This window comes from Aspergillus viridinutans (genome assembly GCF_018404265.1).
Source record: "Aspergillus viridinutans IFM 47045 DNA, scaffold_3, whole genome shotgun sequence".
NCBI classification, from domain to species: Eukaryota; Fungi; Ascomycota; class Eurotiomycetes; order Eurotiales; family Aspergillaceae; genus Aspergillus; species Aspergillus viridinutans.
The window spans coordinates 799,462-825,280 of record NW_025091219.1 but is presented as its reverse complement, the minus strand read 5'-3'; the positions used below and the strand labels follow the sequence as shown (position 1 = coordinate 825,280).

Sequence of the window (25,819 nt, the reverse complement as noted above, 5' to 3'; positions counted from 1 at the left end):
AATACAATCACTATAGCAATTCTTTGAAGGCATCCTCTTATGAATAAGTGTAAACAAGAAACACAGTAGCATATCTTCTCTAGGAAATAGAGCGTTAATTTAACACTAGCTGTGACTTTAGGCATCATTCCTTTGCTCAAATTATTCGCACTAGTAATGCTCAGGACTTGTCCGTCCGATCTTCAGGCGGCCAGCTGTGAAATATCACATTTGTTTCCACATCCCTGCCTTCCCAGTGGTCAATAAAATCAATGTCATCCGGATCGAAACCCCAAGCTTGCGCAACTCGCTCATCGGGTTTATAACCTGTAGCCGATGCCCAAGTTACCGTCCTCCTCCCACTGAACTGATCGGTAGAGAACTCAAAGGTAGACTGTTCGTCAGCAAGAACTAAGAGTCTGATCGTCTTTAATAGTGGCATATGCTGTGCCGCATAGCCCATGGCAATAAAGACACGATGGAAGTGCTCAAAGTTCATCAGCGTGCGGTCGTATGGCGATTCCTCAATAAGTCGAATGTCTTCCCAATCTGGAGCCTCGAGATTGGGCACTTCGGTCTTCTTATAATCGTCAGGGTCGAAGAGCCATTCCCCTAATAAAATATGGTATCAGCTTTTTGGGATTGAAAATACGGGTTTTGTGTCTGGTTAGCATAACATGAGTTAGGGAAAGAAGTTTTACCTGAGGGAAGGTACTCTGGTATTTCATCAAACTCGATTGTTTCGAGATAGAGCCAATGCAGTGATGCTCCACAGCCTGTTGGTTTGCCCTGCTTATCCAGTGGCCAGAAGAAATCGGAGGTGATGGCCACGTGGGACATCTTCAGTTCTCGGAGATGGAGACTTAGGGACCGCACATGCAATGGGAATGTGTCTATTTTGTCTGACAGAACATTGAGGGCGGGAAGAGTATTTTGCCATGGCTTCTCGAGTTGGTTGAAATAGTGAAGAACTCTCAAACTTGCCGGCAAGTTACAAAGTTCCTCAGCCACGGCTAGAAAAAGAAGTCAGTTATGGATATTTACTGGATATAGGAGAAATGCTACCTTGGCGCCGGTCTCGGATGTAGTCCAAATGATCTGGTCGAACATATTCATCTAGACCTAAATGCAGCCAAGTCAGGGTTGGGCAACGCTGCGCGATCTGTAGTGCCGTTCCACTCCAGATCATATGCCAGGGGTCCAGCCCCGCGTTAGGAAAACAAAGCTTGCCAACGCATGAAGCAACCGGCAGTGCGGATGCACTGCCATCTGGGAACCAAGCACGGTAAGGCCGGACAGCCCACTCATCCCCCCTATGGAGTCCACGGAATGTTCCGGCGTCAGCATGCTTTCTGGTGCCTGGTTCCAACTCTTTCTGGCGACCCAGTGCGGCAAGTACGAGAGAAAGGCGATGAGTGTCACTCCAGGAGGCTAGGATGGTAAATAATTCAGTAATACCTCTCCTAAAAGCCTCGTCATTGGCATGCCTGATAGGATTCTCCTTGCGATATGCCCTATCTTCTGTTATGCTTGCGCAATAATCGTCCAGTTGATAGGGCAAAATAATACGGTACTCTAGCTCCTGAATCATAGAGAGTCGCCCAATACCTGTTCCTGATGTGATGATATGAAATTTGGAGAGAGAAAGGATACTCTGACCCTGGAGGCCATCACTGTGGACACAGATCTGCCTGTAAATGTGTGGCTCAAAGGCGGCCTGCCATTGGCGGCACACGGTGGTGTACTGCGCAAGTGGCTCATGGGCTTCTTTTAAATATGCAGCTATCTCAGATAACAATTCAAGGGGGAGCTGATTTCCCATGCTGTTGGTAATAACAGCTGCTGGGTAAGACTTGCAGGGAGGAGAGAGGAAGAAATCATCCGGGGTCAACCTCTAACCGACCCTTCCACCTATTTTCAGTCGCCCGCTAGGGAAGGTAGCCCAAGCTGGTGGATCCAGCTAAGCTCCCTGCTCGCTGCCTTAGCCATTTGAAGTCCTTGGTTCTGTAAATTGTTTGCTATCCATCTGATCATGAGTTGGATCTCAATTTGCATCATCTGCTTAATTTGTCTTATGATTTGCTGTATGACTTGCTGTCCTCCGTGGGATCCTTGGTTGGTGATACACTATAGGCTAGATTGGTTAGTTGAATAGATTATGATACCTATGATGTTCGTCAAGGTTGGGGGTCCTTGAAGCAGTTCCCTTGCCAGCTGGAGTGCTTCCAGGATAGCGCCAAGTTAGGCAGTATGTAGGTCTATGTGGTGGTCTATCTCCACTGTTATGGAGGTAGATTTCATAATTTGATCCCTAGTCACCACTACCAGACCAATTCCGATCAGATTATTCCTGCTGATCCAAAGGTGTAGATCTTAATCTTCGGTCTTTCAAAGGCGGTTTCTAGGTTTTCCATTCCTTCATGGCATATAACCTTTTGCCAGTCTAACTCCCATGGGGCAGAATGGTATGGTATGATTATCTCCATGCGACCTTGTTCAAGTAGCAGTATCTGAGAGAGTGATCCAAATGGCGACCCAGACTGCTGGTTGATGTTCTTTATACACTTGGCGAGTGGGTGAGTGCTCGGTAGGCTAGGCTGTGGCCTCTCCCCTAGCATCCATCAGGCTATATTGAGTGCTTGACTAAGATGATAATTGTACCTTACGGAGTATCTACCCCTCTACTCCTTAGTAGATGCAATTAGTACAGCTGCTACAGCATGTCACTGCAATTCTGAGTCAATCAGAAAGCCGGAAATGTATTGATTTGGACCAACCACATTGAACGCCAAGACAGAAGAGACAAGAAGACGCCTGCATGCTAAGTAGACGAAACGCTTCGATCTGCAATGAATCTATCCCAAAAGTCACAGGTAGTCATAAAGTCGTTTGCAAAAAAAGGCAAAAAGAAAACAGATTAAACCTCCCCCTTCTGCTGCCTCCTGCTTCCCTCGGCTTTCCATACAAACCAAGCAACTACGATTGCCAACTTCAACGCCATCGCCAACCACAGACTCGCAGCCATGTTTGTCACCTTGCTCAACCCGCCCGCCGTCATGGCGCCCAGGAAGAGCGCCAGGAAGGCGCCGACACGGCGGTTCCGCCGCGGGTTGGACCTCCACCCGCGCGACAACAAGTCCTTGTCGACGAGCAAGTCGCACAGGAGTGTCGTCAGCACCACGGTCGGGATCTCGTCGAAGGCCAGGATTCGTGACGCCACGATCTGACCCGCGGCCTGGAATGAAAGTAACGAGATGGGGAGAATCTGCATCCATTGAATAGGGGCGCGGGGGTCCTCGGGACGCCGGCTGACAGTGCCCGTTTCGACGAGGACGGCGGCGGCCAGGAGGGCCAGAGTCTGCGCACCGAAGGAAAGGATGAGGGTCGAGCGACGGCGGGGGCCCAGCAGACGTGAGAAGTAGATGTAAACGACCATGGAGAGGGTGAAGACGGCGACGGCGACGAGGGACTTGGCCCAGAGGTAGGCTGGGTAGACTGGTTGGCCGCTGGCGCCCAGGGCGATGAAGACGGTGTTTCCTTCACGCTGTCAGTGGTTGATTGTATTCAAAGAAAACTTGGCCACAGACCGGTTTGCATGCTTGCAAAACTGCCCCAGGCGTTGAAGGAAAGGCCATCGACGAGCCCGCTCACGAAGCCGCAGACGATGAGGAGCAAATCGGTAGATTTGGTATTGATGTCCGCAGCAAAGTGCCGGATGAGGGTGGAGCGAAAACCCTCCGAGTCGGAGACTTCATCAGCGTGCTGAAGCGAGACAGCGGTACTGTGCCCGACAGACCAAAGACCAGGCTGGTCATTGGGGTCGTCCGGTTTGGGTGAAACGGTAAAGGCCATGTTCTATGGATCTATGAGGACACTTGTGAGCACGCTTGCTCGTGGAGCTGCTAACCTATTTATTGGCTCCAGAAATCTTTATTGATCGCCATTACGCAGGATTCAGGAATCCTCCCCCTTTTATGCATCCCCTCGAGTCCCCGACTGAGGAACGAGACAAACGGGCTGAAACGTCCCACCAGCCAAGATTGGGTTGAGAAGATGTGGGATGCTGACCATCCAGGACGATCCTTTCTTGTCACATCAGGAATATCTGTATATCCTCATCGGAACACGGCCGAGCCACCACCGGCCTCGTGGCTCGGAACAGCGCACCACGAATGGGGCTGGCAGATGGGTTACACTGCTGGCCGCCGAAGAGCAGAATCTGACGTCTAGAATCAGAATCGTCCCCGATCTGCCGTATCAGGTATCCTGAGCAAAGATTCAATATGACCGATCTCGTCAGTGTCCAGTTCCCGCGCCAATCACTTCAGATGCATCGCAAGCATCCCTCTTGGCGCTGCTTGGCACGATAACACTGCGGTGAGGATTCTCGCCCAGATTGTTGGCATCAACCAAGGTTTCAGCCTCCTTGGGCCTTGGATTCTCGCCGTGGGGACTGCCAAGCAGCCGGTTCAGGCATCCCCTCGTTTCCATTGACCCCAAACAGCGCCTGACGGATGATCTGGAGGTGGATGCTGATTGCTGACAGTGTTGGCCTTGGGCCCTTGGCTGCTCACTCGATACCTGAAGGCCGGACCATGGAAGATCCAATCACACCCAAAATCTTTTCCAGACGTCTGTTCAGGATACTATCAGGGGCTTAGCGATGAGAAAAGGAGAAAAGTTAGATAGGTAGGCCTTACGGGAGCCTAATTCCTTCATGAATCCTGAGCTTCTGCCCAGACTGGGCCATCCCGCGGATGCAGAGTTCAGATACCCCCTAGCCCAGCGCCAAGGGATGATCGCCATAAGATTGACAGACAAATCTATATAGTTGTTTTAGTGAGTCTTGTCCGAGACGTAGTGCTAACTGTAAATCTGCAATGCACTGTATGCACAGCCTCCGCCAGTATTCTGCTTTTGCTGAATACGAAAAAGATCAACCTGACTGGTAACAGCCAAGAAGTCAGGTGGGTAAACTCCTCGTAACTTGCCAAGAGCCTCGATCCATGTATCTCTGATTGGATGCTGTGAATGTTTATCTCTTGCTACGTCAGAATCCATTACCTTGCATGATAAGAAGAGTCGCCATCGGCTTGGACTCTTGAATCTTGAGGATGAACCGCTGAACCATGATGGGTGCCACCCCAGCAGCAATCCGATATTCGGACATTTGGATAATGACTGTCAATTGATGTCATTACTTTCTTTAGACTGCGTTGCGAGCAGGTATATTCCATCTTATTCGACTTGGCGACCATTCGACACTTCGTTATGCTTTGCCAAGTCTGTCATTGAAAGATCTCAGACTATGCATAGCGGCTCAACTTTCGTCGGATATCCTGGCATTGCCTAAAATGCCTAAAATGGCCATATCCCGAGTGCACGTCTTCTACTCTTCTAGTTCTCTGCTGTTCGATCCGGAAAGCTCTGGAAGATGCTAAATGTCAGAAGTCTGCTAGATTGGCTATTGTGGGGGATCTCTGAGACTATTGGAACATTACTCACTATTGATATAGCGGTTTTATACGCCTGTACCCCACGTCCCCACTACCCCTCGAAATATAGTGTTATCTAAGAGCATCAATATCTTACTAGGGACGGGCTAGCGGGAAACGACGATATCCCCTTTGGTTACCGACTTCCAATGAAGACCTTGGCGCTGCAAAGGGGGTCTATTAGTGCTACCTTCGGTTTCACGTTTGCGGGGTGGGCCCTATCTATTCATGATTGTGGTTGAATCCAGATCCTACTTATCTAAGCGGCTTTCGTACAGCATGAATGACCGATCAACTGCATTGCTGCCACGCGTTGATGCTAGTGGTGTAGACAGCATGCCTTATGACGCACATATAATAGGCTATGGCCGGAAACAGTTGTCTGCGAGAGATGTCCGCCAAGGCGACGATGTGAGATCGTCGTGTGTACTACCTGCGTAAACAGCCGCGAACGTTGAGGACAGGTGGCTATCATCCGGTAGTTACTCGTGCAGTGCACCCTCGCACAATTGTTCAAAGGCTGTCGTGATGAGCTCCAAACACGACGTAGACATCCGTGCGGTCGAGTCACACGACATCGACATGTAGTCAGGTTATTGTTCGGATTCGCTCTGCTCAGGCGAATGATATCCCCGGCTAGCCTTCCTCAACTCCCTCTCCAGCGCCTCGGTTAGCGCCTCCAGCAACCATTGCACCTCCGTCTTCTGTCCCAGCAACGGACTCTTGTAACCAGTCCAATCCCATTTCGGATTCCCTTCCTCTCCATCCGTTTCACCTCCTTCGCTGGCTATGAGATTAAGGAAATACTCCCACTCTTGGTAGTCAAACTCCTTGTGCAAATTGCGCGTGGCATAGTCCATCATCCTCCGTACTTCCCGGAATAACAAGTAGTGGTGGTGATGTATTGTTTCCGCAGTAACATCTCCCCGTGCCCGAGCCGATTCTTCTTTCTTGTGTTCGTCTGCCTCAATCGCGTTGCGCTCCTCCTCTTCTCCCTGGTCAGCCTGATCTGCGTTCTCGGCTGCCGTGACGGCAGCGGTGGCAGCAGCCTCCTCAACGTCCTCCTCGTCAGGCTTCTTGTCCGCAACAGCCTCGGTAAGAAATCTCTCCTTCCACGAAAGGCGGGACAGATCTTTGATCAATTCCCGGATAGGTTTATCACCAGGCAGAATTGTCAACTCGCCGAGGTAGATGGTGAAATCGCGGATCGTCCGTACCACCGTGTCACCAACGTTGGCAATGAGCAATGTCACCGTCGGAACAGCGAGCAACGTCCAAAAGACGAAGAATGACCGTTCCCATTCGGAAGTTGCGCGAAAGTCCCCATAACCGATAGTAAACAACGTTGTGTAGGCAAAATACAGTGCCTCAAAATACGTCAGCTTCTCATTCTGTCCAGGGAGCCAGAAGGCGATCGCTCCCAGAAACCAGAGCATCATCCACACGGTCAACGACGTGGCGAGCGATATCCATTTTCGCTCGAGCGTGGCAATCTGCCGCACACGTCGCATGAACTGGAACTCACGCCGTTGTCGGTCACGGTCACTCTCATCCCTTTCCGGCTGCAATCGTGGGACCACATCCCGCAGGTGTTGATGGTCAGATACTGCTTCGCGTACGAGGAACCGGCGTGTCCTTTCTGTCACAGTTTCCGCCATCTTTTGCCGTCCCTTCTCGAGCATCTGCGCGCGGATGGAGCCCACGATCAACCCCAAAATCAGAATACCTCCGACGGCGTAAGGGAACAAAAGCCCCCGACCTTTATGCGTCTTGGGTGCGAAGTCACCGATACCAATAGTCAGGAGGGTGAAATCCGCCCAATACACAGCATCGAGATATCTCCAGCCTTCGATCCTTGCGTACACGGCGGCTCCCCCGAGGAGGTAGATGAGAAAGAGAATCGTTTGCAGCATCAGACTCCGCTGGCTGGTCGTCAGTCGAAATTCGCGGCTGTAGTGGCCCCGGTAGGCCCCGTAGACCGTAATCAGGAGAAGGGAGGAGAGCACAAAGTATAGCCCTGCTGCAAAAGCTCCATAATAGTAGGACCCAGTGAGCCACCGACGCGTACCGCTATCCGAGCCGGATTGTACTCTCGATGCTGCAAAGATACATAGCAGGCAGGTCAAGAGTAGGGACGAGATATACCAGCCAATTATGATTATAGGCTGCGCAATAGAGAACGCGATGCGCTGCGCCATTCCCCACAAAAGGACAAAATTCGAAATAATGGCGCAGCCAAGTGATACCGCATTGACCACGATGACCCTGAAACTTCTTTAAGCCCGCAAATTCCGGGCATTTATATGTTCGTATACGTACCAATCCGGATCCCCGATACCCCTGATCTGTCCATTGCCCGCCTCGGACTCCATGCTCCATTCCTGGGACAAAGAGCATATGCTGAACGCGCTGGCCATGGGTCCTAGAGTGCCCTGATGAAAGACGTCAACACCCTCTTCTTCCTGAAGTCATCAACATACAGCTAAAACAGGATACGCAGTGCTTGCGAGCCACCACCAGGCGGAAAGAGCATGATGAGGGACTTCCTCGATGATATTCTGCGCCTCGTCCTGAGAATTCTCGTTGACCATGGTGTCGAGGTTTCCACAGTGCTCTGCCCTTAGCCTGGGTCGGGTTTGTCGAAATCATACTAATCAATGTATGCTTGCACATTCATTTTCAATGGCAGGACCACAATCAAGCAACCCCCCTTGACTCACGCAGACTGAGAGATAAAGAAGTTTTCCAAGCCGACAACTGCAGCTGCTACGCAAGATGTTTCCGTCATCCGGAAATCAACACCGCTGCCATCCGCAACGTCATGTCACGTGGCAGTCAGTCATCCACAAGGCCAAGGACCAAATTGATTGAGAAGCGGCTTGATCCGCGAATACACATATTTCACTCCCCTAGTGCTGTCCAAGGAAAATGATAAATCCAAAGGACAGTATCATGGATACAAATGGATTGAAGAAAAAGGGCACATGGGAAGAGTAAGCGAAGGAGAGATAGCAAGTCAGTTTCAATTAAGTTTCCATCATACACGGTCTTGCCTGACACATAGGATCGTTCCAAGTTTGTACATGGCGCCATTCCACCTGGACTGAGGGCGATGCCGAAAGGGGGGTTTATGTGCAATGTCATATGCGTGAAGAAGCAGACAAAAGGTATTGAGAAGAAAGGCACGGTGAAATAAGAGGAATGAGGAAGGACACCATCGCAGGGAAGACTCCAAAACTCCAATCACCCAACATAGCCTGCGCATGGCTGTTTTCGGATGGCCAGCGTAAAGCAAAATTGCAACGACGAAGAAAAAAATTTACCTAGTTGATCATGGCAGAGGGTATCGTGAGGGTTCTCGGGGTATCGGCATTGGTGGCATGCGTCCCCCGATACCAGTAGCGCCGGCTCGACCTATACCGCCGGCGCGGAGATCAAAGTCAGGGTTGTTTTCTAGCAGTACGATTTGTCTTTGCTGGGCGGGAAGAGCTGGCGGCGGCGGCGGCGGCGGACGCCATCGAGGATTGATAGGCCGCTCGGAAATGGAGGTGAAATGGCTTATCTCGCTAGTAGTAGGTGAGCCAGGGGCTTCGGCCAAATCATCCATCGGTTTAGGCTCACCAGCACCCGGAGTCAGAGCAGATGGCAGTGCACGGCTGGCTGCCGATGGTTGATGTGGCCCAGCGAAACGAGGATCCACATCTTCATAGTAATTGTCCCCCGAATTGGAACGAGCGTGCGGAGCTGGATGATTTCCTCCAAGAGCATGAACTGGCGAAGGTGAAGGCCCAACGCGAAGATCAGCCGGAGTCCAGCCAGCACGGGGAGGTACGTATGATCTGAATTGACTAGATTAGCAAGAAGAGCAAGGGGCCGGAGTGAAGGGCAATATCTCACCCTGGTCGGCTATACAGACTCGAAGGGCTAACAGGCTCCGGGTGTCCGTCGCTGGACACTGCATGTGGCTGTCCCTCCGATACTGTATCAGGGCCCAGTTCGACAGCAGAGTCCGTGTGCCTGGGTTGCGATGTCATTTCGATCGCTTGGCCGATTGGCGCTGTTTCTGGTGACGACACTGCCATGCCAATCGGACTGGGGGAGGGTTGTCGCGCTGCCCCAACAGGTGACGGCCCACGATAATCGAAACCGTCTTCACCAGGCCGTTGTGGCGGTCTCGGGCCCGGTCCGTAGTTGTAGGGCTCGTAGCCAGGATTTAGGCCTCCTAAGACGGGGCTGTAACCGTAGCCCGCAGCATTTGGACCCCGCTGTCCCCGTCCCATCATACCTGAAGGGGCTCCTCGCATGGGACCCATTGGCCCGCCTCTACCATTGGGTGGAGGTCCTCTAGGACCTCCGTACGGACCTCCCCGACCATAGCCTCCACGAGGAGGGTATCCACCTCTTCCACGAGGAGCGAAACCGGGGGGAGGCGGCCCTCGTCGCGACCCCATACTGCTGTCCGAATACTGAGGGCGTAAGCGACGATCACCAGGTCCGGGTCGCATCCGAGGCCCTGGGCCGTAGGAACCTCCATATGGATGGTTTCTTGACTCGTCGAGAGAGGCAGTCGAGGGCATTCCATCGCCGCGGCCTCGGGCAGGATACTGACTATCTGGCGGAGGAATATCAGTCGGAGCTACCTGAGAATTGAGAGGCGTTCGGTCATCATCGCTAGAATGTGTCGTCGTGCGGAAGGTAGCGAACATGGGGCCGGAATCTGAATTAGGGGAGGTGGAAACAATGGCCTCCTTCGTTTCGGCGCTCAAGGCCTCTGATCTTGGACCAGTGAATCCGCTGACGACAGTCGCCGCCGCGGCATTCTGTCGGTTGTAGTAGTTCTCTCCACTCATTTCGGCATTCTCTGCGATGCGCCTCTTTCTCGCTTTGCGACTAACCAGAGTCCGGCGCATCGCGCAAGTAACCACGCCGCTGATCACCAGCAAAATCGTGGCGCCCAATACAATCCAGCCTCCCCATCCTAGATGCGGTACAAAAAGAAGAATGTCCACCAAGAAGGCGAGGAGGGAAACTAGGAGTGTCGGAAGCAGGAGGATCAAGAGCGCCAGAAGATATCGGGGCGAATGCGACGGGGCGTGCAGGTGAGCAGCCGCGGCGAGGCAAAGGCAAACGAGGGTGAGAAAGGCGGCGACCGGGTGAACGATCAGAATGGAGGATAGAGACCTTCGAGTACTCGACGGTAGATTGAACTCGCTATTGTCGGTGGTCGAGATTTCGGCTGAAAGATGTCAGCAACGGTAGCCGCCAACCTGCTGCTGTACGGACGAAACCACATACCAGTAGTGTAGCCGATATGGATGTTGGTGCATTGGCCGGCCTTGCAAAAGCCAAAGACACCATAGTCCACATCGTTGAAAGTCGCTAAAGGGATACCCTGGATAATTGGGGTGGAAAGAACGGAAAGAAGCAAGAGAACAAAGGCCGCCAGGAGAAGGATGGTGAGGGGCGTTGCAGGCTTGAGTAACATGGTGGAAGAGGGGCGGCGACTTCGCCGTTAACGAGAGACGTGAAGGACAATTGGAGAGCGACCGAGTGAATGGTGGTCGAGATAGATGACGGATCCTGGATGACAGCGACACACGCGGTCGACGCAGAACCTGGAAATCACAGGATTGAAGGTGACATTGCTTGCTCTTCTCCTGAAACTCGGGGGCGGAAGATCCAGTGGGTACGATAAGAGATGAGAAGGGGCAGATCAAAGGCCTGACAATCTATATCAATTTCGACAATCGAACCCTCAAACCAAGGGACAGGAGATAGGGCACACAGGATGGGGAACAGATATGTTCCTCAAGGAAGCGCTATATTTAACTGAGCAAAGAAGAAGTAGCCAGTCTGGCTCTGAGAAAGTCTACTTAAGCGGACTCCGTAGTAGTTAGGATGCAATTATTGCTGCGCATTGTGGAGGACTTTCTTGCTGCCTCAGGCGTCCATGGTCGCCACCTACACTTCGATTTTGCTATCTTTTGAGTGAATTTTGTAGAAAATCAGTAACACCTACGCCTGTTTCAATATTGTACAAATAGGAGTCTCGAGATTTGGTATCGCCTTACATCGATGATCAATATCTATCATTATTGCTTTTACTCTGTGGCCTTTCTAGTCCTCCCTGTCTTGTGCCTTTTTTGTGGCGGAGTCGGCCGTGCTAATTTCAATTGTAATGGTTCCTAGTAATTAGACCATCCTTCCAATGTCTCTGGGCAAGGTTTCTCCCCTGATTTGTTCTACCACAGATAACCACTATGTGGGTGATATTTCCATGCAACCAAATTAGCCATACGTGTGAAATTGCGCTAGCAATAAATGGAACAGCTGCTCCTGTCTCCGGCGTATCCAGATTTCAAGCCCTCAACGGTGGCTCACGTGATGATATTTGATCTGCAATATTGATCAACAAGCGCGCATGTGCTGAACTTGTAGATTTTATATAAATCCTTATTCAATCGACTTTTGCCTTGGTTCATAATTGACACATTTCCGTGGCAGTTTTCTGATTTCTACGTTGTTTGAGAAGACTAGTGCAATGAACCAAGGAAGACTAGTGCAAACGCAATTTAAAAGTTATACCAGCCGCCAGACTGGGAAGATTAATTCATGTTGCTACTGATCAGGCCATGGAGATTGAAGAGAGGGGATGTCTCCAGTCAATAATCCTGTAAGCTCATGTTGAAACAAAATTGACAGATAAATTTCGAGTCTCATATAGGGAGCATCAAACGAATCCACTTTGACGAAGTTAACCCGCAATGCCTTCAGATATTCGAGTTTATGAGTTCAGACTCTAACGGCAAAGTCCGGGGGAGTGTGCCACCAACCACCGTAACAGAAGACCCCTTACACACCCCGGATTGGTGGCTTCTTCTGGTGGATCTTTTCCAGAACCCTACCGTAGGTATATTCAGAAGATGGGTCCATGAACAATTGCGAAGATAAAACAACAGAGCCCAGATGTCAGAAAGAGCATAATCTGTAGACTGTAGACGGATTGCGTTAAGCTAATCTCAGAAAACTCAACAATCAATTGAAGTCGATGTCCGCTGTGCAACATCCTATGAGGTATTTGTTCAGGCAAAGATAAATCATGCGCTTACAGATAACGTGGCTCAGCCCCAGAATGTCATCATGCAAACCGCAGAGATGGTCTATCTTCATTCCATCTTTGAAAGTGAGCAACGGATTTCTGATAGGATATTTGATTGGCCTGCTCCCATAAACATTGTATATCAATGCTGCTCTCCCCCGCTCCCTCCCTGCAACAAATATATCATGGTGTATGGAATCCTCATTCCATGTATGGTGGCGCTGTGAAGACATGAAGTGAGTCAAGGGACTGTGATCGAAAGTCAGCGTCTGGTCGCTACGTCAGGAAGTCACAATTTCGGCACCGCTGGCACATGAGTAACACAAAAATGGGGCGTAAGAAAGAGCGAAATAATGGATTTCAAGCTACCTTGCATTAGGCCGCCTAGCGCACGTAGCAACCAGTGTCACGACCAGTCTCATCTTCTGCATAGGCAGGATGGGGTGTGCCATGTCGCGCACGCAACTGGAAAAGAAACTTGATGGTCTTACTCTACTCCGTAGAGTAAGAGTAGAGTAAGAGCAAATGGAAAGCAAGAAGGATGATCTCATATGACACCTGCAGGAAAAAGCATCACCTGCGATGCATGCTACCGTTCTACTCCGTAGTCCAGCATTTAAGGAACACTTGGGCAACTCAAACTGCGGATTCTTGATTGGGCTACGAAGGCATTGTGCCACCAATCTTTAAGATCTGTCTATATTTAAGAGACAAAACCTGCCGATTTGTCTTCCTGAACACGGAGAACATCAAAGCTTTTGTACCAAGGTACCCCGCAGATCAACTGAGGACCTATCCAGTCATTCTGGTCGAAAAGATAGGTTGTCCAACAATCTTCATTAGGTTTGTTCATCATATCTTGGCTCGTCGGACTCCATATATATGATCGTACTTCATACTCAGGGGCGTGCCCCGTACCAACAACGAATCCTGAGCGCTCTCGACATGCTTGGCTTCTGGAAGGCGTCGCCTTGGCTTCGAACCAGACCCGATCCGGACGAGGATGATGACCAACGCGTTCTACTGCTCCCCAAGGATTGTCACAGCATCCCGCTGACTTCTCTTCGTCCTCACCCAAGAGACGGGCTCCCATCAACAAAAGTCCCACAGCAGCGTTATGTACACTTTGGAATTGGTGGCGCTGGAAACATATGCAAGTATGGATGCAGGCTTCTCCTCAACTCGTCCTCTGATCGGCTCAAATCGGTCCATATTGTCGTCTCCGGATTACACATCATTACTCTTGATCACTATTTTCATGATTCTCTACTAACCGTGCAACATACAGGCTCTCAATATGTGATGAACACCCAATCAGATCAACTCCGCAGCGGATGCATCGGTTGGCCCAAAGCAAGGGAGGCGCTCGGGGAGCAGAATGAGACGCCAGAGATTCAACATGACGCAGGTCAGGACAAGCAGAAGTAATCGGGAGGCATCTTTCCAAAATCAGGGAAAACGCACGTGGATTATCACAAGTACTGGTGCAGGAATACAAACCGCGACGATTCCACGATTCCTTGCCTTTCATCCGCTTTGGTATGCGCCAAAATCAACACATGCGATCCGCATCCCCCGGACTGCTGCAATGTCTCAGTTTTGATTGTCAACATTGCTGACTTGGTCTCGATCGTGTGTGGGACAATGTCAATCTTGTGATCAGGTCAGATCTTGTTCTCTGTACCATAAACATTACAATATGAGCAACTCCGCTGTGGGCCAAGACGCCTGAAGCTTCTCAATATCGCGCCAGTGCTAGTACTTGCGGCCATGTCTCTCTTCTCGATTGTCGTTCTTCTAGATTCTCCTGAACCCTGGGGAGAATTCCAGTTAAATATGGTCATCGCGACGCGGAATCCAGTAGGCCTGCCCCTGCCGGGACCCGCACCCAAATATGCTCGACCAACTTGCCGTATGGCTCGAGCGACATAAACAAGTCTACCAAGATTTAATGCCACATGTTATTATTTTGCTTCATCTGTGACTTTTCGGGTTGGGTACTTCTGTGCTTCCACTGCCCGTTCTCGACCTACTAAGTCGGTGGGATCGTCCTGTCTTTTCCTCTTGTTGTTCAGCCACGATATCTTATTCCTATGGGAGTCCAAGCGGTCCCAGCTGTTCTTTTTTCCCTCGCTTGGTTTGTTTGCTGAAGACAAGGTGCTCTGAACATGGCATCTTTTCCTGCGGTTATCTGGTTATTAGCATTGTTCCTTCTTCCGACACGCATTTGCGCAGCAGCGTTGGACAAGAAACCCGGAGACTTTTACTTTCCACCTTTAACATATGTTCCTCAGCTTCTGTACATTGCCCTGTGTTCAGCCTTTACTCATCCAGGCTGACTTGAGCAGTGGAATCCCATTCACAGTCCAGGATGACACTCCACAATCATGGCACAATCCTGTTACAAATGTTACCCACCAACCAAATCAACAGAGCTCATCTTGTACAGCCGCAGGGACCAGCTCATCAGGATTCTGGTACGAAAAGATAGCCCACAACGGCCAATCCTCGTTTCTGAGCACGGACGTGAAGGAAAACTACCCAGTCTTTCGTAATGTGGTCAAAGATTTCGGCGCCGATAATACTGGCCAAAATGACGCAGCTGGTGCTATTCAAAATGCTATTGAAGGTATTGCGGCCTCCTCAAAAATCTAAGCAGAGCGCCAAATGCTGAAATTCAGACAGCGGGGGCATCCAATGGTCCCAAGCGCAATGCTCGGAGCATGGGCACAACTGGTCAACCAGCAATCGTGTATCTCCCCAGCGGCACCTACCTGGTGAAAAGCAGTTTGCAGTTTTTCGTGGGTACTGTCCTGGTCGGGGACCCGACAAATCCACCGGTCTTGAAAGCAGCACAGGGTTTCCGCGATGACCATATTATTTTCGCAAAAGACCCAAATGTCGAGGGCACAAACAACTTCTATATCGGTCTCAAGAATGTGATTCTGGATTCAACCAGTGTTGATACAGCACAAACCATCGCGCTGGTTGACTGGACAGTGAGTCAGGCGACGCAGTTGACTAATGTGGTGTTCAACATGCCCACTGGTACCAGTGCGCACGTCGGGCTGACCACTCAGTACGACTACAACAGTAACATTATTGTGGTGAGCACTCTTTGATATAGAGTTTGAATATCTGTTAATGTGCGATCGATTTGCAGAATGACCTGCGCTTCAATGGGGGCGCTATTGGGATGAAACTCAATGGACAACAATGGGTTTTTAAGAACCTCACTTTTCGTGGGACGACCACCGGCGTGGTAGCTGGAGGAACGAACATTGTGTTCCTCGGATGTCGGTTCGAGAACGGGAATGTTGGGATAGACGCCAATGGTACATCCGGATCCCTGACCATCATCGACTCGAAGGGATCCGGGTTGAACTCATTAGTCGTATCTGGCAACTCCGGGGGCGCTGGAAATGCGATCATCCTGGAAAATGTGGAGAATTCTGGCACCACAGTCAGTCTGGGGAGCAATCCAGTGCTTAGTGGAAATATGCCGGACACTTGGGTGCATGGCAGCTTGGTAAGAGCTCATTCAACTTAAGAACCGGGCGTTTGAACTAAAGAATCTCAAGTACTCCGCTGGCAACACCAATAAAAACCACGTGGAAGGCCAAAGTGTGGTGACCAAACGAGTAGCTGACCTTCTGGTGGGTGGGAAGAACTATTTCATAATGCCTCCGCCGACATACAGCGAATTTCCTGCCGAACAAGTCTTGAATATCAAAACAGTTTCTGATAAACCAGTATATGGCGATGGAGTAACCGACGACACACAGAATATCAACGACATTCTTGCTCAGAATCGTGACTGCAAAGTAATTTACTTTCCGGCCGGCACCTACATCGTCACGGACACCATCCTCGTTCCTGCTAACATTCGCATTGTTGGGGACGCTTATGCGTCGGCCATCAGCGCTTCCGGCAGCAAGTTTACTGATATTAATGCAGTCCGCCCTATGATTCGCTTTGGGTATCCGGGGGATACCGGAGTACTCCATGTGAGCGATATGATGTTTACTGTAGCTGATGTGTTGCCCGGATGCCAAGTGGTGCGTATGCCTCCTGACACTAGTTCTGAACATTCGATTGACACATATCTCTAGGCGGAAGTGAATATTGCGGGCAAGAGCCAAGGGGACGTCGGATTCTGGAACACCCATTTCCGCATTGGGGGTGCTGCGGGCAGCTTGGTTGAGACCAAATGTCAAGGAGGTCCGGCAGACTGCAGAGCGGCATGGGGACTGCTGCGTCTCACCAGCACATCGTCAGCCTACATCGAGAACATGTGGGGATGGACAGCAGACCATGACCTCGACGGCAGCAGGAGTCAGACCATCGCAACCGGCCGCGGCCTGCTGGTAGAAGCCAACAAAGCCACGTGGCTGGTGGGCACAGGCTTTGAGCATAACACTCTGTACCAGTACAACTTCCAACGCGCACGCAATGTCTTCTCAGCTCTCCAGCAAAGCGAAACACCGTACTGGCAAGGACCGGGTAACCTCCTTGCTCCGGCGCCATGGGATCAGAGTCTCATCGCAAGCGATCCCGACTACTCCGAATGCGCTGCCAACGATGCAACATGCCGAATGGCGCTGTTTGAGCTAATTCGCAGCTCTTCCAATCTCTTCCTGTATGGCGGCTGCAACTGGGTGTTCTTCAATAACAAACAAAGCTGCCAGGGGGACTGCCAGCAGAACGCAATTCGCATCGTGGATTCCTCTTCGCTGTATCTGTATGGGACCAACGCCAAAAGCACCACGAACATGGTGCTCAATGGCAATACACCCATAGCAAAGCAAAGTGACAATGCCGGTGGATGGGGAGGAGTCATTGCGGCGTATTTGTACAATTCATGAAGGCGGCGGGTATATACATTGGGTGATATGATTATGGGTTATACATATGAAATTGAGAGCTAATAGTGATAGATAATGTCTACTGAGCAATACGGGCTTGAAATATCCATGTCACATCGTATATGATCAGTACGAGTCGTCAGGAGAACCCGCAGGCTACTCCGTAGTTCGAATCACCAACACCTCGCCATTTTCAGTGGGAACAGACAAACTTCAAGATTGACCATCTGTTTGATGTTCTCTACATGTCGGTTTATACATTTGGAATCAACTGTTCAAATATTAGGAAAATTATCTGCATTACCTGACCAGTGCATGAGTCACCAACGTGGAAGCCATCAGCTTTATACAGTTGTCTTGATGATATCAGAGTGCCTGTACGGCTCAAGATTCTGAAAATAGGCAACCCGAGTGATTGACGATGGATCCGATCTGCGTAAGGCTTATTCATATCAATGCTGGCACATAGACTCGTTGAACTGCATATTTGGTCATGTTACGTTCTCATGGATAGAACCATTACACACTCGTAGCAGTCGTAGGTTAGGTTAGGGTTCACGGTTTCATCCGTCAGCTTCAGGACCCGATAGATACACTTGTCCGCCCTTTTCTCAGAGCCCATCAAATCGTGCTTATTCGAGGTTCCTCAAGCAACATTTGTGTACTCTGTACGAGAGGTAAATAATTCTGAAATTGACGAATTAGACGTTAATAAGCCTTTTATGGTGTAGTGGACATGACTGGATCGGGCCGCAATCCACTTCGGGCGAAGACTTTCTCGGCTTCGGTCAACTGGAAACAACAACATCGCCATCAGTATCAACCAGAAATAACACAGCAAGGCAATTGAAACCTAATTCATCAAGCCGCTATAATGCATCCAATCACAGTCAATCTGCAGTTTTTAGTTTTCCAATCAGCTTGAGCCATGTCAGATTCTAAGCTGTTGTTCCTGATCGGTTGCTTATCTTGCTTGTACAGGTGGCTGGGATGGGATGAGGAGGCTGGGAGATGGTCCAACCACCCAACCCAATATCCACAATACAGACATGACAGCCTCCTCATCCCATGACAATCTATGAATTATCATTTTACTCCCTCGCATATCATTCTCTGCCTCTGGTTATCCATGTGAAGGTGAGCTGACCGCATACATTCTTCGGTTGCGTACAGCCGTCATGAATGTCCCGGGGTCGGGAAATGTGAGTCTGAGGACTGTCAGCTGTAAGTGAAAAGAAAAAGGAAATTGAGAGGCAAGCTTGATCTATCATATTCGCACTCTCGCTCTTCCTCTTCCCCTTACTCCTTCTATAGCTGCCAGGCAAGATAAAAGGCTCTGCAGGGTGCTGACGATTCATCGCAGCAAGCAGACCACAGGTGTTCCGTTCTGAATCTCAACAGTCGATTGCTGCGTCGGATGATTACTATTCCCTGTCGGATCGTACGACAACGTCCAGTTCTAGAACTCCAAGCGCGGAGAGTCGTCTCACCGTCCAGCGGTATGCTACGCCGAATTCCCATCCTGTCTCCAACGCATCGTCTCCCGCGTTGTCTCGAACGCATCTAGGCGCCAATATGTCTGGTTCTCGATCGCAACATTCCATTCTGGAACAGTCTCGAAACAGAAATGTTCCTTCTTCCGGTCCCAGTCCAGCTCGACTCCAGCAGGGCAGACCGATCCCCGTCGGCGGCATGCCCGACGAGTCCATTCGACATGTACCAAACGATAGTTATGCCGGTCGCTCACCGACTCCCGGGACGGACGACTTGCCCTACATTCGATTCGCCATTAATCAGCTCACAAGGGAAGATGAGCCGCCGAGCTTATCGAGGCAGTCCTCAGCCGCAAGTGTCGAATATCCGCCACAGCCTCTTGTATGGGATGCGGCTCTGGGCCAATTTGCCCGTCCCTCGAAGCCTAAAGGAAGTCCATTACGGCCTCGAGAAGAACGATTACTCCAGCAGAGTCCGCCAGAAAGGTCGCCACAGAACTCGGTGGATCCGGAGGCATTTGTTGCGGTAGACCCTCCGGACAATAACCTGCTTTATCCCCCATTGAATTTTGTGCCTGTTGTTCTACGGCCATGGGCACTGGCTCTGGCCATTCTTTCTTGCCTGCTCATGATTGCCGGGGTTGTCTTCTGCAATGTCTGGTCTCAGCGACACGAAGGAATCTGGGACTACGATGGACATGGAGGCTCACGGTATTTCGTGGTTCAATTTTTACCACAGATTCTGGCCGCTATTATAACCATCTGGACATTCGTAATCCAGGCGGCTGTATACCGCGTCATGCCTTTTGCAATCATGGCATCCGAGAAGCTCCATGATCGCGCGATACAGAAGCTGCCAATTCTGTCACAAAACTTCCTGCTACCTGACTGGTCGTATTTCAGGCATGGAGAGCCCTTAGCTGGGTTTGCTCTGCTTACGGTCTGGTTCTCAAACCTCATTACCATCCCGCTTCTCAGCTGTTTCTTCCAAGCAAAGTGGTACCTGATCAATGGAGATGGGCAGTGGCGATGGAATGCTGTCCTAGCTGTCGGGTGGGCACTCGTGGCCGTTTACGCGTTACTTGCTCTTGGGCTGGCGACGCTCCTCATTCGCTTTATGCGGATATGGTCTGGACTGATGTGGGACCCTGTCAGTCTGGCTGACCTGATTCCTGTCATCCAGCGATCCAACATTCTGCATGACTTTGAACAATCCGAGACACTGCCGGATGTCGGAAGTGCAATTGAGCCCAGAGTCCTCCGGCTAGGCTATTGGCAGGTGTCGAACCGTGCTGAAGTCTTCTACGGAGTTGCCGAAGTTGATGCCCCGATACGGAATCCATCTCTGCATCGACCAGAGATGAGCCGTGAGAAGCAACCGCTGGTCTCCAGGGTCTCCTTCGATATCGAGCGACGGAGCACTCATGCGGCCGAAGGTTTTGAACAGCAACTATACTCCCAATCTGTCCGTTACCGCTGGGCGCCGTGGTTTCTCAAAGACACCTTCGTGGTCGCTTGGTCGGTGATTATCGGCGCTCTTTTTATTGCGTTTGTGCTCGTCAGTTTTATCCACGATGCCATTAAAGGCGGATTTCCTCCACGGCTACCAACATTGCCCTCGACGGGCGCTTTTTCATCCTCAAACTTCTTGTACAGCTTTATCCCTGCTTTGATCGGTAATATTCTGTTCCTCTCCTGGCAACCGATCGACGTGTACTTCCGTGCACTGCAGCCATACGCCACTTTGTCCTCTCCTGATGGCGCTCGAGCGGAACAAACTCTATTGCTAGAATATCCCGCATCCTTTCCTCTTCAGGTGACGGTGCAAGCTATTCTGAATGCGCACTACAAAGTGGCATGGATCTCTTTGATGAGCATCGTGTCCGCAGCTCTCCCTATACTGGCTGGTGGCGTCTTCATTGCCCTCTGGTACCCCACGCACGAAGAAGTACGAATTGCTGCACTAATGCCTGCGTTCTATACATTGGTTGCCTTCTGCGCTCTATACACCGTATCCTTCTTGTGTATATGGCCCCGCAGATACAGATATCTTCCTCACGACATCAGCACACTAGCAGACCAAATCAGCTTCTTTTACCAAAGCCCGCTTCTTGCCGATAAGCTCCTCCGCGAACCCAGAAGCAAGGCGGATCTTGTCACTCGACTAGTGACAGCGCCCCCGGGAGAGAGGGAATATCCAATGTACGGCTTCGGGATCTATGTTGGGCGTGATGGGAAAGAGCATCTCGGAATAGACCGTTTCCAACGACCTGGACGGTTCGATATGCTAATTACAACTGGAAAGATGGAAAGCTGATTGTCCTATTCCTTCTTTCAACGGCAAGCCCGGTGCGGTTACGTATGCAATGATACGTTCCATGAAACGTGGTTGTGCTACGAAGCATTTTCAGAAATCCGCTTACGATTGAACGACGACGATACGACGATGTCACGCGGAAAATTTACTTAGCGATGATATTGAAACGATTGACTTACGAAGACGACGATGATGTATGCTTAGATGCGACGACATGCTTCTTATTTTTCGTGATATTAGCGCCTCATTGTTTTCTGCATGTTCTAATAACTGTTTTGTTTCGGTGATACTCTGCTATGTTTCACTCAGGTTCTGAAAATGCCCTCTGACTTTTCTCTGTTTTCAAAACATCATCACCTGCGATGGCATTGTACAGACGCCTATTTCTTTCCCAGCTGTACCCCTATAGAACACAAACAATATGATGAAATTGGAGTGAAAGCATCTCTATTCATCTATTATCTTGATAAGATCGGATACCGTCCGTCAAAATGAGTTCTCACTGGATCGATTACCTGGACCAGAGGAAAGACAAATCTCGCCAGCGCACCCGCAGACGGCGTCACTGCTGAGTGCTGGGCGGGTGGTTCGTCTTGCCGTTTTTGATAGTCTCTGCTCGCTAGGGCTGAGTTTACGCGGTGACCAACTGGCATGGATTTCAGCGGGTTGCCGATATACCCTTTTGATGGTCGTTTGGAATAGCCTTGCTTCTCTATCAACTGGGGAGCTGTCTATTGTATTATTAGACCATGGACAATGATAAACCGAATTCCTTTATGGGACTTAATAACGATTGCATGAGCTAGAATCCCAGCAACTGAGCACGTGACCTCGGCAAATATCAACTCCGCATCGTATCTCCGCCTCGATGAGACTGAATCAGAATCCGTTTGACTTTACTTGCTCCTTAACACGACCAGCCTCCAAATCTCCTCTCCTTCCCCTTGCGCTGAATATATCTCATTGTGCGTGCGTTGGCATAAAAAGTATCAACTCCAATTTCACCCAACCAAGTCAACCACTCACCACACCACCAAAACAACTCAGCTCAACACCATGCTCTCCTTCTTCAACTGGGGCCCCAGCCCAAGCCCAACCACAGACGCAAAGAAGACGTCTCCAGCATCCTCCCAACCCGAGTCCACCCCCGGATCAACCGAATCGCAACCGCAGCCACAACCAACGCAATTGCAACCACCAAAACACCTCACGAACCTCAAACTCCTCTTCGGCGGCGTGACCTTCTTCACCCTCTCGCTGCTCATCACCCGCCGCGCTTTCACGAAGCGCGTCATCGCCTCCATGCCGCCCTACTGGACGTCGTCGGTGTACCACCGGCCCCCCGTCAACGGCGCGGGGGACGCCTTCGAGGCGCTGAGCCTCGCGACGCTGAATGTGTGTTCGTTTGCGATGATGGCTACGGGCGGTGTGCTTTATGCGCTTGATGTCAATAGCGTGGAGGATATGCGGCGGTATGTGAAGAGGGAGTTTGGGACGGGGACGGTGCGGGATGAGGAGACGGAGAGGGAGGTGGAGGAGTGGGTTGCCAAGGTGTTGGGGGAGAAGTTTGGGGTGGAGTTGAAGAAGGAGAAGGAGAAGGAAACGGGAAATGCTGAAGGGAACCTGGAGTAGAGGAGAGGTTCTAGAAGAAAATGCACAGTGGAAACATCATCCTCAGCTCTTGTATACTAGTCATATCACGAATCATGAACTGCATTAGATTGGACAGCTATATTATTACACTCGGTCTGATAACACTACTTGTCCATCCGTTCGTATCGCTCCCGCGCTGTCTGCCTCGTCTTCTCCAGGAACTCATCGTACCGGTTGCGTGTGTTGCGTCCCGCTTCCTCGACCGCATCACCCAGCTTGCTTCCTTGCGCACCCAGTCCAACACCCTGCGCGTACACCTCCGTGGCTATCGGGGCGGTCATGCCAGTACCCTGAGCTCCCAGTCCAGAGCCGGCCGACCAACCCATCTTGCTGAGGAGCGACGCACCCTTCGATGTTGTCTCCACTGGTGGTTCGTCTTCCTCCTTCGGCGCAGCAGGCTTGGGCTTGGTTGCCGTTCGCGAGCCGCCAAACGCCTTTCGACGTTCCTTTGCACGATCCCTGTACTCGGGGGTAGACTGAACGATGCCATGTTTAATGAGCTTGCCCATTGCTTTGGATTTCAATTCGTCGTCCTGCAAATTATCACGGTGCAGCTGACTGAGCCGCTCGTGTCTGTTGACTTCAGCCGAGCTCTTGAATTGCCGCATGCACAGGTAGCAGCAATTCCGATTCAAATCAGCATAGGATTGTGTGGGAGGAGCCGCAGCGTCGGCCGGCGATCCGCGGCTTTCCATGCCACCATCGCCTCCCTTCTCGTCTGCGTCCTTTTTCTGAATGCCATGCAGCTCAGCATGGCGATTACTCCAGAACTGCAGATGAGAGGGTACCGCAACTTTCTTGGACGCTGCGCTTGCTGCGGCGTCTGCTTTTCGCTTCTTTGCCTTCTCTGCGTCTTTCGTGCTCTTCCCTTGGCTTTCAGCTTGGCCCTGCGCGGTCGAGACTTGGTTATTGTCCAACTCGGCAGTTGACACCGTCAATTCTGTCACATATGCCTCCTCGTCCCAGTACATAAGCTTCAAGGATGGGTTACTGAGCGGACTGAAGGTGAACCGGTCCGTGCTCGCCGAAGGATTGATGACGGGTACAAACACGCCAGCATGTATGTAGCTTACAAGCACAGGCTTTGAAGAGATGGTAAATTTTTCAAATGAATGAAGTCGCGCAACAGCCGCTTGGGCATCCTGCAAGAACAATAAGCTAAGCGAGACATGGAAGATCATAATAAACGTACCTGAACAGTGGCGAATTCCGCAAATCCATAGCGCCAGCTCTCGTTGGTTTTGCGGTCTCTGACCAGTAGGACACGGCGAATAGAGCCATCTCTTGCCCCAAGATTGGAGTCACCGGTAGTGGAAGCCACCTTGGCTCCCTTCCTTTGGTTCTCCGACGATCCACCCGAACCGGAAGTAGGTCGATAGAGCTTAGCCACGCCCTTTGCAAGAAGCTCTTCAGTGACAGAAGGCTCTAGCCCTCGGAAGAGAAGAAACTGCGAAGGTTGATTGTCTGGAGCTGCATCGTTGTCGCCGTTGTTCTCAACCTTCGGAGCAGCAATTCCAGGTGGACCAGCCGGGCCAGCCTCTGCGCCCTGTCAGAAACTCGCCCTATATCAGACTGACGGAAGGACTTACCAGGCCGGGGCGCTTGGCATCGGAAGCATTTATTACGAGTCGAGTAGTTAACGATAGCGCACTGTATTAATCCAGGTCAGCTTTCTAGTTTTGCAATGGCCCAACCAACTCACCATTTTGCAGGTCCAGTCACCGTCGGCCCTGGCACGAGCGCGATCCTCCCTCTCACGACTGTAGGCGATGCGGACTTTGGTGCCCTTCTCATTATTGCCGGCATTAGGTCCATGCAGATAGATCGATGGGAAGTTGCGGTCCATAAAGTCGCGCGCAAAGTCAAGCTTCCCAAACCTGAGGAAGCCAAGTTGCCGTGATTTTTCTGTACAAGTCAGACACTTTGGCGCAAATTACGACAGAAGAAAAACATACTGGTTTGTCGGTCACGGATCACCCGAACTTCTTCTAGACCTTCGACATAGTAAAAGTCTCTGAGCTCAGTCGAAATCTGTTCAACACGTCGACCGGAACAGACCCGGTGACATGCACATCTCAGCCTCTTGCCATCAAGAACGTGTTTGTGACATGGAGCGTAGCTCTTAAACTCCAGAAATGGAACTTCAGGGGGGGAAGGAGTTTTCCAACGTCTTCTTCCGCCATATCCACCGGCAACCCATCCATCATGACTTCTCTGCTTTCCTTCTCGTGGTAAGGCTGTCGACTTCGACGAGGGCTACGGCTGCGACTGTAGCTTCTACTCCGACTGTATCCGGGTGAACGATATCCCTCACGATCACGATCTCTGTAGGCCGGCCTGCCGCGCCGCGGGGGGGGTGATCTAGAAGGTCGCCGACGATAGTCATCGCGGTCGCGGCTTCGATAGCGAGGTCGGGAATCGAGTCGGTCTCTGGATGGTTCGCGTCGCCGATCTGCAGCTGGGCCTCGCGGAGGAGAGCGCTGGCCTCCTTCACTCAGAGAACAATGTTAGTAAATCTCTATCTGCAGAGGAATATATGGCCTCTATAAAGCATCCGGCTTGATAACATGTGGGGAAAGAGAGCGTTTACCGCCAGGCGATCGTGATCGGGAAGGCGAACGATCATCGTACATACGACCGTCCCGATCGTCACGGCGTGGGTAAGGCCGATGAGAGGATCCCGGGGGAAATCTGCTGTCTTCCGGATCGAAATGTGACATGATGGCACCGCAAGAAAACTGTGATGGAGACTTGGAGAAGGACAGTCAACTGACGGAGTTTCATACATATACCCGGCAGAATCCTAGACCGCCTTCTGAACAGTCGCTTATACTTCCCAGTCGGGCGAGGACGAGAACTATAACATTTCCCAGGGCACGCATCATCTCTAGGTTGTTAAATTTGACACGGCCTATAGG

The 25,819-nt window shown here is 50.9% G+C and overlaps 8 protein-coding genes across 8 annotated transcripts; 3 read left to right on the top strand and 5 right to left on the bottom strand.

Annotated features, from left to right (window-relative positions):
• Positions 1–160: 160 nt before the first annotated feature.
• Positions 161–1,801, bottom strand: Aspvir_005236 (F-box protein; the record flags this gene model as incomplete). Its single annotated transcript, XM_043268455.1, has 3 exons — positions 161–591; positions 681–992; positions 1,045–1,801. 3 exons carry the CDS (start codon positions 1,799–1,801, stop codon positions 161–163), a joined length of 1,500 nt encoding a protein of 499 aa, XP_043124390.1.
• A 1,095-nt stretch (positions 1,802–2,896) lies between these two features.
• Aspvir_005235 (YoaK family protein) lies at positions 2,897–3,831 on the bottom strand (the record flags this gene model as incomplete). Its single annotated transcript, XM_043268454.1, has 2 exons — positions 2,897–3,516; positions 3,567–3,831. 2 exons carry the CDS (start codon positions 3,829–3,831, stop codon positions 2,897–2,899), a joined length of 885 nt encoding a protein of 294 aa, XP_043124389.1.
• A 2,236-nt stretch (positions 3,832–6,067) lies between these two features.
• Positions 6,068–8,065, bottom strand: Aspvir_005234 (potassium channel family protein; the record flags this gene model as incomplete). Its single annotated transcript, XM_043268453.1, has 3 exons — positions 6,068–7,739; positions 7,794–7,906; positions 7,955–8,065. 3 exons carry the CDS (start codon positions 8,063–8,065, stop codon positions 6,068–6,070), a joined length of 1,896 nt encoding a protein of 631 aa, XP_043124388.1.
• A 740-nt stretch (positions 8,066–8,805) lies between these two features.
• Aspvir_005233 (putative pH signal transduction protein PalI) lies at positions 8,806–10,959 on the bottom strand (the record flags this gene model as incomplete). Its single annotated transcript, XM_043268452.1, has 3 exons — positions 8,806–9,313; positions 9,372–10,710; positions 10,770–10,959. The coding sequence occupies 3 exons, from the start codon at positions 10,957–10,959 to the stop codon at positions 8,806–8,808; spliced, it is 2,037 nt and encodes a 678-aa protein (XP_043124387.1).
• A 3,782-nt stretch (positions 10,960–14,741) lies between these two features.
• Aspvir_005232 (glycoside hydrolase family 55 protein) lies at positions 14,742–17,438 on the top strand (the record flags this gene model as incomplete). Its single annotated transcript, XM_043268451.1, has 6 exons — positions 14,742–14,872; positions 14,922–15,202; positions 15,259–15,680; positions 15,737–16,102; positions 16,155–16,631; positions 16,686–17,438. The coding sequence occupies 6 exons, from the start codon at positions 14,742–14,744 to the stop codon at positions 17,436–17,438; spliced, it is 2,430 nt and encodes an 809-aa protein (XP_043124386.1).
• A 1,178-nt stretch (positions 17,439–18,616) lies between these two features.
• On the top strand, positions 18,617–21,248 carry Aspvir_005231 (DUF3433 domain-containing protein; the record flags this gene model as incomplete). Its single annotated transcript, XM_043268450.1, has 2 exons — positions 18,617–18,662; positions 18,802–21,248. The coding sequence occupies 2 exons, from the start codon at positions 18,617–18,619 to the stop codon at positions 21,246–21,248; spliced, it is 2,493 nt and encodes an 830-aa protein (XP_043124385.1).
• A 1,056-nt stretch (positions 21,249–22,304) lies between these two features.
• On the top strand, positions 22,305–22,880 carry Aspvir_005230 (uncharacterized protein; the record flags this gene model as incomplete). Its single annotated transcript, XM_043268449.1, has 1 exon — positions 22,305–22,880. One exon carries the CDS (start codon positions 22,305–22,307, stop codon positions 22,878–22,880), a length of 576 nt encoding a protein of 191 aa, XP_043124384.1.
• Positions 22,881–23,005: 125 nt separating this feature from the next.
• Positions 23,006–25,621, bottom strand: Aspvir_005229 (putative G-patch domain protein; the record flags this gene model as incomplete). Its single annotated transcript, XM_043268448.1, has 7 exons — positions 23,006–24,043; positions 24,094–24,440; positions 24,491–24,551; positions 24,604–24,806; positions 24,857–24,932; positions 25,070–25,389; positions 25,492–25,621. 7 exons carry the CDS (start codon positions 25,619–25,621, stop codon positions 23,006–23,008), a joined length of 2,175 nt encoding a protein of 724 aa, XP_043124383.1.
• Between the last annotated feature and the right edge of the window lie 198 nt (positions 25,622–25,819).